Genomic DNA, 10,007 nt, shown 5'->3' with positions numbered 1-10,007 from the left:
AAATGTGTCTGCAGAAATGTCTTTAGCTTCATGTTTTGGTGCCATGTTTAGGACAACTGACCATTTAAAAGATATATTATGTTTTTGAGTTGTCCTGAAAATGACAAATGTTGAAGTTTATGTTCTAATATGGTTAAAACTCCTGTTTAGAGGTGGGAGAACCGTCAATGAAGTACTTTTATTTTGCTGAATCACCCCTGAGTTATCTTCTTGGTAAGCTAGCACCCACATGTTCTCACAGACTGTATGTATTATGATGCCCCCTTTTTAGGGCATGCTAGCTAATCATTTTGGGTATTTTGCACATTTTAAGTTAAGTTTGTGAGGAAATATATTGTTAAAAGTGTTTAATTCATTATTTAAGAAAGAAATTCATGATGATATGCTCTGTGTCATTAAAGGTGCAGTGTGTATATTTTACACTGCATAAGGAACTAGTCACACTTGCTAAATGTGACTGTGAGTCAAAGGAGAAAGCATTTTAAGATAAAATTGTCATTTTAACTTATCTAAAATGGTTAAAAACAGCAAAGCTGTGATATTTGTTAATTTAAAAACAATGTAATTCATTTATTTTATTTACAATCTAAAAATCCTATGTCAAAAGGGGATTGCAGAGTGATACGCATACAAAAATATGATATACACATTACACAGTACAAGTGAATGTGTTTTTCATGAGTGAATCCATTGGTAAAATGTGATTATATCATTACAATTCATTGTTGTTACTGTGGGTTGAGACGATGTGAGCCACCCATTTGGGAAATAGCTGCAGTTTCTTATTGCCAAGTATCGTTAGTTATTTTTCCAATTGATAAGATAAATTTCTGTTGTACAACACCTATGTAAAGATCTTTATGTGAATCTAATTGCAATTGAGAAATCGGACTATAAAACCTGTTTTGTAAACACAGGTCAGGTTTTTTGACTACATGGAAAAGTGATCCCAGTCTTGGCATTCAACGAGTTGCTGAGAGGATCCATTGATGGCGAGCCTCCAAGCCGAATCGTGAGCCTCTACTACCCATACAGGGGACCCTGTGGTAGGATTGTTCCAATCCCACTGATCGATACTCACAAGAGCCTACTTTGGATACATTCCATGACTTGACTATTCCCCTGACTTATTTGACTTGAACACTGAAGTTGCAAGGCAACACTCTCGGGAAGAACATTCTAATAAGTCATTTTATTTTAGTTTATTTTGGGCCCATAGGTTGTAATTGTAATTGTATTGTGCATTTCTTATTATTTTCTAACTAAAGGTTACATTTAATTACAATTACCTGTGTCATTGGTTATTGCTACATTCTCAGTTCCTACGAACCTAGAGGTCGAGACGTGTACATACCTTGAAGTGGGTTACACTAACCAACACTGTAGTTAGTTGTTTACGAGTCATTTGCAGCGATGAGTACCTGTTTTCTAGAAACAAACCTGTGTCTGGCGTAAGGAGGATTCGGGAGGAGGCGTTTCTACGTAGGAAGCTGGGGGGGGGGGGGGGGTTTCACACATGCGCAACATTTGAAAAACGACAAACAGTCGCTGGATTTCTCATTCCTTGGAAAATCCTCTATACAGCCTTTAAGCATGCGCAGTCTTAAGCTTGATCGATGTTTCCTCTGCTCGATAAATAATGTCTGTGAAGTGATGACGTATTCTTGACAGTAAAGTCCCGTCTGTGAATTCGTATTCGTACTGATGAAAGCGTAATAGTAAATTTTCATTTCGTGATTGTAATTCTTGATGTTGTAACTTTTCAGTTCGTATTCTGATTGGTAAAATACACACAATCTATTTTATGTACGACTGGACTCATTTGAGAGTTTACAAATATTTATTTTATGCGCAACTACAGCCAAATATGCACGGATTTCCCAAATACGCACAGATTTCTATTCTGTGCACACGAATATTTTTGAAAGCTTTGTCGTGAGATGGACGTGACATGACGTAGGTGTACGTGCGCAAATTCTAGTTGCAGGTGGGATCTATAAAGCAAAGATTGCGTGGTTCAGTGCATGTGGTGGGTTTTCTAAATATGGAGTTTGCACAACGAAAGACTACAGATGGTGTTGAAGAAACTGCAAGAGGCTGGAGTTACACTGAACATGGAGAAGTGCGATCTGAGCAGGCCAGAGGTACAGTTTCTCGAACACATTCTGTCTGCTAAGGGAATCCAACCCGACCTGGACCAAATCAGAGCTGTGAAAGACATGAAAGAGCCATCAAACATTAGTAAAGTGCGCAGCTTTCTTGGCATGGTCAGTCACCAAGGCAAATTAATTCGAGGACTGGCAGAAAAAGATAAACCCTTAAAAGATCTGCTGTCAAAGAAAAAACAGTGGGTCTGGAGTTGTGCACAGCAAAAAGCCTTTGACCAGATTGAAAATTACCTAACATCAACACCTGTTCTTACACTCTATGACCCAAACAAAGCACTGAAATTGTCAGCAGATGCCTCATCCTACAGACTTGGAGCAGTCCTTTTTCAGAAAGAGGGTGAGCAGTGGAGACCTGTAGCATACACATCACGCTCCTTGAAAGAGGCAGAGCAGAGGTGGAGAAAGAGGTGCTTGGACTAACGTGGGGTTGTGAAAGATTCAAAGACTTTCTCATAGGGAGACACTTCTCATTAGAGACCAACCACAAGCCACTTGTCAGCTTGCTGGGACAACAAGCCCTAACAGAGCTTCCACCCAGGATCCAGCGGTTCAGACTCAGGCTCATGAGGTACAGCTATACTATCTCACATACTCCAGGCAAAGCACTTTTCACAGCGGACACACTGTCACGCACACCTGTCAAACAAGACACAGATTCAACAGCAGATCTACTGGTCGACACAAACATTTATGTGGATGAAATAGTCAAGAGCCTGCCTGCTAGTTCAATGTACATTACAAAATTGAAAGAACAGCTAAGAACAGACAGCATATGCTCTGAAGTCATGTCATTTTTCAGAGAGGCTGGCCAGAGTATAGCCATCTCACAGTCCCAATCAAAGCATATTGCCCACATAGAGACAGTCTAACTGTACACAACGATTTGTTACTGAAAGGCACCAGACTAGTTATTCCTACCTTTATGCACAACTCCGTCCTCACAGCCTTGCACGAGGGACATCAGGGAATGTCAAGATGCAGAGAGAGAGCTAGAGAAACCGTGTGGTGGCCAGGTCTGAGTAGCCAAATCAATAAACTTGTGAGAAACTGTACTGTATGCATTAAAGAATGAGCCAACCCAGTGGAGCCTGTAATGCCCAGCGAGCTCCCTGAAAGACTATGGGAAAAAGTTGGAGCAGATCTTTTTTCTCTCAACAATAGCAACTATATTCTTATTGTGGACTACTACTCAAGATTTGTCGAGATACCCAAACTAACACCCACAAGATCCGAGGACGTTATAGTTCACTTAAAATCAATCTTTTCCAGACATGGCATTCCAGAGTTCTTCTACAGTGATAATGGACCTCAGTTCTCTAGCCAACAGTTCAAAGACTATGCAGCATCCTATGCATTCAGACATATAACCAGCAGTCTGAAGTTTGCACTAAGCAACAGAGAGGCTGAACATCATGTCCAAATGCTGAAAAGACTCCTAAAAAAAGCAAAAGACCCATATCTTGAACTTTTAGCTTACCAAGCAACCCCACTGGCTAATGGGTATAGCCCAGCTCAACTAATACTACTACTAATGGGATGGAGACTTTGCACCCCGCTCTTATGTTGTTAAGAGCCCTTCAGGTGCCATCAGGAGAAACAGGTATCACCTTTTTCCATTGCCAGAAATCACACCAGAAATACAAATCCCAAGTACTCCAGTCAGACCTCCAGAGGGCGTCATGCTAACTGTTCAGAGTCTACAGCTCAGGCTCCAAAGAAAGAAACCCCAGCTCCAGTCAGTACTAGGTTTGGGCGTGTCATCATAAAACTTCAGAGACTGGACTTATAAAAAGGGTTTTGCTTATATAGAAAGTAATGTGTCTAATGAGTAAGTGTCTAATTAGTGAAAAAAAATAGTTTGTTTTTCTGTACGCAGTAAATGTTCATTTTAAGTCTGCGTTGTTTTCAGTAAAGGGGATGTGGTGTATTCTGTTATAAAATTTGCTTTTATTGTGAAAACCCCAAACTGAAAGTTCTAACGTGACTCTGTAAGATGTATATAGCAGAGAGAGACGAATAAAAGAAGAGGAATGTTGAGTAGCTCTAAGTGTGTTGCTTGAATACCTACGCATAAATCTACGACACTGGAAGTTCAAATTGACAGGCATTTAAACTGTAATAACGCTCAAATTGGCAGGTAGGCCATTTTGACTGACCCTAATACACATAGGCACATAGCCTACAGTTGTAGTTTAGCTGAAATTCTGCTTCTTTCCTAATTATTGTGGCCATATTTAAAACAGTTGTTCATACAGTTAGTGTGAGAGTGGCATTTTCAGTAAAATCATGAGGTATGCATGGGGCTTCTCTTGACCTTAGGCAGCACCCTCTGTGTTCCAGATACCTGCACACATCCTGTAGCAGCCTTTCATTTGAAGCTCTTTGTTTAGTCACTGAGTTTGGTCAGTGGGTTTGGTCAGTGGGTTTGGTCAGGGGGAGGAGTAGAGGCTGAGCACCACAAGAGGCTGAGGAAAGGGTTCTGTGAGTAAATAATGATGAAATATAAGAACACCCCCCCTGAACCGCCACCTTATCGTGGTGGAGGGGTTTGGGTGCCCGAATGATCCCAGGAGCTATGTTGTCGGGAGCTTCTTGCCCCTGCTAGGGTCACCCAAGACAAACAGGTCCTGGGGGAAGGGTCAGACGAAGAGCGGTTCAGAAGCCCTATATGATGATGTCCATTCAGAGGCTAGCTGTGTTGCCTGGGTCTGCATTACCAGGGCTCTACCCTGGAGCCAGACCTGGGGTGGGTGCTCGCCAGCGAGCGCCTGGTGGCCGGGCCTTCCCCCACGGGGCCCAGCCGGGCTCAGCCCGAAGGAGCGACGTGGGGCCGTATTCACGTGGGGAAGATCCATATGGGGCTGGTGCACAGAGATCTGAGCAGCAGTCGACGGCGGGGGCCTCAGCAACTGGATCTCCGGACGTGGAGACTAGCTCTGGGGACATGGAATGTCACCTCGCTGGGGGGGAAGGAGCCTGAGCTTGTGCGGGAGGTTGAGCATTACCGACTAGATATAGTCAGCTTTACCTCCACACAGTTTGGGCTCTGGAACCCAACTCCTTGAGGGGGGCTGGACTCTCCATTTCTCTGGAGTTGGCGGCGGGCTGGTGTGGGTCTGCTCATTGCCCCACAGCTCAGCCGTGGTGTGTTGGAGTTCACCCCAGTGAAGGAGAGGGTAACGTTCCTGCGCCTACGGGTCGGTGACAGGTCTCTAATTGTGGTGCTGGTCTATGGGCCGAACAGCAGTGTAGAGTACCCGGCCTTCTTGGAGTCCCTGGGTGCAGGTGGGTGGAGAGTCCCTGCTTCAAGTGGAGAAGTTCACATATCTCGGGGTCTTGTTCACGAGTGAGGAGAGGACGGAGTGTGAGATTGACAGGCAGATCGGTGCAGCGTCTGCAGTGATGCAGTCGCTGTATCGGACCGTTGTGGTGAAGAGGGAGCTGAGTCAGAAGGCGAAGCTCTTGATTTACCGGTCAGTCTTTGTTCCTACTCTCACCCATGGTCGTGAGCTCTGGGTAATGACTGAAAGGATGAGATCACGGATACAAGCGCTCGAAATGAGTTTCCTTCGCAGGGTGGCTGGGCGCTCCCTTAGAGATAGGGTGAGGAGCTCGGAGTAGAGCCGCTGCTCCTCCACGTCGGGAAGAGCCAGTTGAGGTGGCTCGGGCATCTGTTCCAGATGCCTCCTGGGCATCTCTCTCGGGAGGTGTTCCAGGCATGTCTCACCAGGAGGAGGCCCCGGGGAAGACCCAGGACATGCTGGAGGGACTAGGTCTCTCGACTGGCCTGGGAACGCCTCGGGGTCCCCCCGAAGGAGCTGGAGGACGTGTCTGGGGTGAAGGAAGTCTGGGAGTCCCTGCTTAGACTGCTGCCCCCGCAACCCGGTCCCAGATAAGCGGAAGAAAATGGATGGATGGAAGAACACCAAGCCCTACCCCTGCATTCTCATGCGCTTAGTCTTTTCTACCAAGGAAAGAACACTGGATAACAGAGTAGCCAGAATATTTTATTAATTTGTTGTCAGTGCACAAAATGGACAATGAACAAAGGGACATTCACATGGGTCTTTTTATTTTTAGAAGTTGTCTCTTGCTGATTGTAGTGTCAGACTGTAGTGGGTAACTGTTTACAGCTGTGGGCAGTGAGCCCAAGGCAAAAATGTTTATCTTATTTTAATGATCATTAATATACATATTATATCATAAGATAATATTGTATAAGATCTACCAGGGGATACTCTGGCCTTTATAATCCAGAAAAGCTCCGTTGTGCTTCTCGGTCAAGGAGTTGATCACCTGCAGCATCCCCTGGACACTCTCGTGAGCGTCTATGTCGGCCTGAAGGTGAAAGAGAAAAAATATATAGAAATCAAAGCTGTAAAACCAACGCAATCTGAAGCAAAGAAATACTTTATTCATAAGGGACACACAGTTTATCGAAACGATGCAGGCTTTATAACTACAGAACTAATACTGACATCAAACCCCCTTAAAGTGTCTTTTTATACAACTGTTTTCCATGTAGTTGAGCACATTTTTTCCCCTATCGCACAAATATAGCATTTATACACTTTATTGCCCCCTTAGGGAAACTTGTTCTCTGCATTTGACCCATCCTGCTGCTATGTCAACCTGCAAGAGCAGCGGCCCTAAATAAGATTGACATGTGCTGCCTGCATCTATTTGACCTTTTTATCATCCCAGAATCAGGAAGTGCCCTGTTAGCAAAACTTTGCTCTGGTCTTTGAAAGTTGGGAAAATATTATGAAAAATATTATCTTATATCTTATAAACTCACTGCTATTAATAACTATGTTGGGAAGGTGTTAAGATTCTTCTTAATTATCTATTAATAAACTATCTCTTTACTAAGAATGAAATCTTCTTCATGTTTTCTTAACCACCATAGCCACACCAATTATGTTGTAGTTATAAAGTGTAACCAGTATCAGTATGTTACTTCGATCCAGATAATAGACTTTAACATAAACAATACATGTCCTGATGCATCCTGACTTGAATGTATAATGTAAAAATAGTTACATAAGATTAGAAGATCAGTTCTTCTATCTTCTAATCTTATGTTTAATTATTGATCAGACTTGAGATATAGGTGTTCACTCACATCAGCTGTGCCCATGTCTGTCTTGACCCATCCTGGGTGCAGCACAATGAACAGAATCTCCTCCTTCTGGAACTCAAACGCAGCACAAGCGGTCAGCATGTTCAGCCCCGCCTGGAGGGAGGGAGGAAGAACCTTTACTATATAATTCCACATATTTTGATTCATATATTTAATAACTTTTGAATGTATCTACAATGTAAAAAACTACTACTACTAAAAAAGTAGTTAGCATAACAACAGAAAAAGCAATGAATGAGAAGGTATGTCTGTTACAATGTTCTTTATTCATTATAACTATACGAAGAATTGTGTTTTGTTTCATGCTGCTCCACCTTGTGATGTCATGTGGTAATACAGGGAGTGCTCCACTGTGTTTTTAAACATGCACCTTCACTAATATCATTTGGATAGCTGTGCTGGAATTGCCAAACCCCATGAACAAAAGGTAAAAGGAGCTGTTAATTTGAAAACTAAGGCTTCATGACATCACAAAGCGGAACAGAGCATTTTGAGCTTTGGAAATGTAGAAGTGATGGAGAAGAGATGGAGAAGTGTTAAGCGTTTACCTTACTGGCACGGTAGGGGACTGTCTGGAAAGATGTGAATGACTGTGTACGGCTTTCGATTGATCCGAGAATGGAGGAGAGGTTGATCACAGCAGCTTTTTCACAGGACATCCCAGGCACCTTGCTTTTCTTTACTGCATCACGCAGATAAGGAAGAAACTCCTAAAAAATAAAATATTATGCCAGATTTATATATAAACTAAATACTGATTAACATTTTTGCTTCTCTTACTTGAATGACGCTCATGGGGCCGATTACATTAGTGTTGAATTCTTTAGCCATTGCCTCTGGAGTGGAGTCAGCTACATTAGAGTAAGTTAAGGTGGCTGCATTGTTAATGACAAGGTTTAGGCCTTTTCCTCCCAGAAGTGAGCCCACCTTTTCAGCAGCCTGTTTAATGCTGCTTCGGTCTGCAGTGTCTAACAAGGATAAAAACATACACATTATTAGTCTGGCAAACAAGCAAAATAAGTAATGCATTGTACCCAGTAATGCATTGGATGCAGCCTATACAATGCCTTTCAAGACACCCAAAGCACTTTGGTAGTACCTGGTATTTCTTAATCATTAATAGATTCAGAAAGAGTGCACATGGTATATCTATATCTATATCTATATCTATATCTCTATCTATCTATCTATCTATCTATCTATCTATCTATCTATCTATCTATCTATATATATATATACATATATATACCATGTGCAGAGTCCTCCTTTAACCTTTATCTTTTTACTGTTTCATGGCAGAGTTCTAATGGATAAACTATACTGAACTATATAACTATAGCTACCATATATTGACTAGTTCAAGTAACTGTAATCTAATTACTAAATTTTTAATAATTATTGCTCAACACTGATTTGAACTCACCCATACGAATGATTTTGATGATGGCTGAGTGTTTCTTTGCCAGAGCTCGCAACTCCTAGAAACAGAATCATGCTTTGTTGGTATGATTGCATTTTGCTGTAAACTTTTAATAATCAACTGTATATGAACAACTGTGTAATTTACCTCTGCTTTTGGTCCGTCCGGGTCTCTACAGCAAGCAAACAGCACATTCAAAGGACTCTGCATCATTTGTTTGACCATCTCCAGACCCAGGCCTCTGTTGGCCCCTGTTATTAACACGCTGATCGGTTTGGAAGACATTTTCCTCTTCTTTGCAGGTTTGACCCAGTGCACTTGAAACTGGTCTTGTGCAGTATTTATTTTAACAGATTTAACCACTCCCACAGGTTTAACCACTCCCACTCCTCCTCAAAAAAAAATGCTGTGTCATAGTAATGTATGTAATGTAACTATGACATGCAAAAATTACAATTCCATTAGAATAAGATGATTTCATTGAAAGATTATTTCAGTATTTAAAATGTAAGTTTATATACAAAATCTCTATATGTGTCACTGTATTTAAAGAAGTTTTTATCTTCTTTTTTGATCTCTGTGCTATACCTGCATCTGGCTTCCAATTAAGGCTGTGCGATATGGGGAAACAAAGAATCAAGATTTTTTTCCCCTCATATTGATCGATCTCGATTTTTGATTCAATCTTTTTCCATCTTAGTGAAAACATAGATGGGTTTAAGGAGCAGGGTGTCAGGATCACTACAGTTTTAAACAATTCTGGAGAAATTCACATTTAAATGTTTGGAATAAGTTTTATATTTATCAAACCTAAATGCATAACGTGTTATGTGTTACGGTAAAAACACACGCACACGCTACCGCTGTCAACAGAAACACACGTGATGACTGTGCGCTAAATGAGATCTTAAGTTTCACTCATAAAAAGGTGAGAAAACAGTTGTTTACTCTCTGTAACTTGGATTATAATGAATAATGATAAGAACATAGACTGTGCAAAATAATATATACGGCCTATGCATAAGAAGCACCAGAGGAGAAAAGGTCAGGAGCTACAGCTGGATCAGATCAGAGAGTGAGGGGGAGTGAGAGAACACAGCACTCACACTGAGGCAGAAGGAAGGAAACACTGGACATTTAGTCAAATTGTGCAAATTTAAGTCAGAAGTTGTGAACACGTGAGGAGATGTAAAGAGCCGCACTGACTGCTTTTTCCTAAACAAGAGGGTAAATCCTAGTCAGCAACATGCACTCTTCCTGCCACACGATTGGCTGT

The 10,007-nt window shown here is 41.8% G+C and overlaps 1 protein-coding gene across 1 annotated transcript; it reads right to left on the bottom strand.

Annotated features, from left to right (window-relative positions):
- Window positions 1–6,154: 6,154 nt before the first annotated feature.
- Window positions 6,155–9,066, bottom strand: LOC110168629 (C-factor-like). The gene is made up of 6 exons (XM_055152855.1): window positions 8,879–9,066; window positions 8,735–8,789; window positions 8,092–8,279; window positions 7,860–8,021; window positions 7,294–7,404; window positions 6,155–6,506 (listed from the first exon to the last, which is right to left on the bottom strand). Exons 1-6 carry the CDS (start codon window positions 9,014–9,016, stop codon window positions 6,393–6,395), a joined length of 768 nt encoding a protein of 255 aa, XP_055008830.1. The 5' UTR covers window positions 9,017–9,066; the 3' UTR covers window positions 6,155–6,392.
- Between the last annotated feature and the right edge of the window lie 941 nt (window positions 9,067–10,007).

The sequence above is a fragment of the Boleophthalmus pectinirostris genome, unplaced genomic scaffold, assembly GCF_026225935.1.
Source record: "Boleophthalmus pectinirostris isolate CB_2022bp ecotype Guang Dong unplaced genomic scaffold, ASM2622593v1 HiC_scaffold_17, whole genome shotgun sequence".
Lineage (NCBI taxonomy): Eukaryota > Metazoa > Chordata > Actinopteri > Gobiiformes > Gobiidae > Boleophthalmus > Boleophthalmus pectinirostris.
This window is presented reverse-complemented; position numbering and strand designations above follow the sequence as displayed.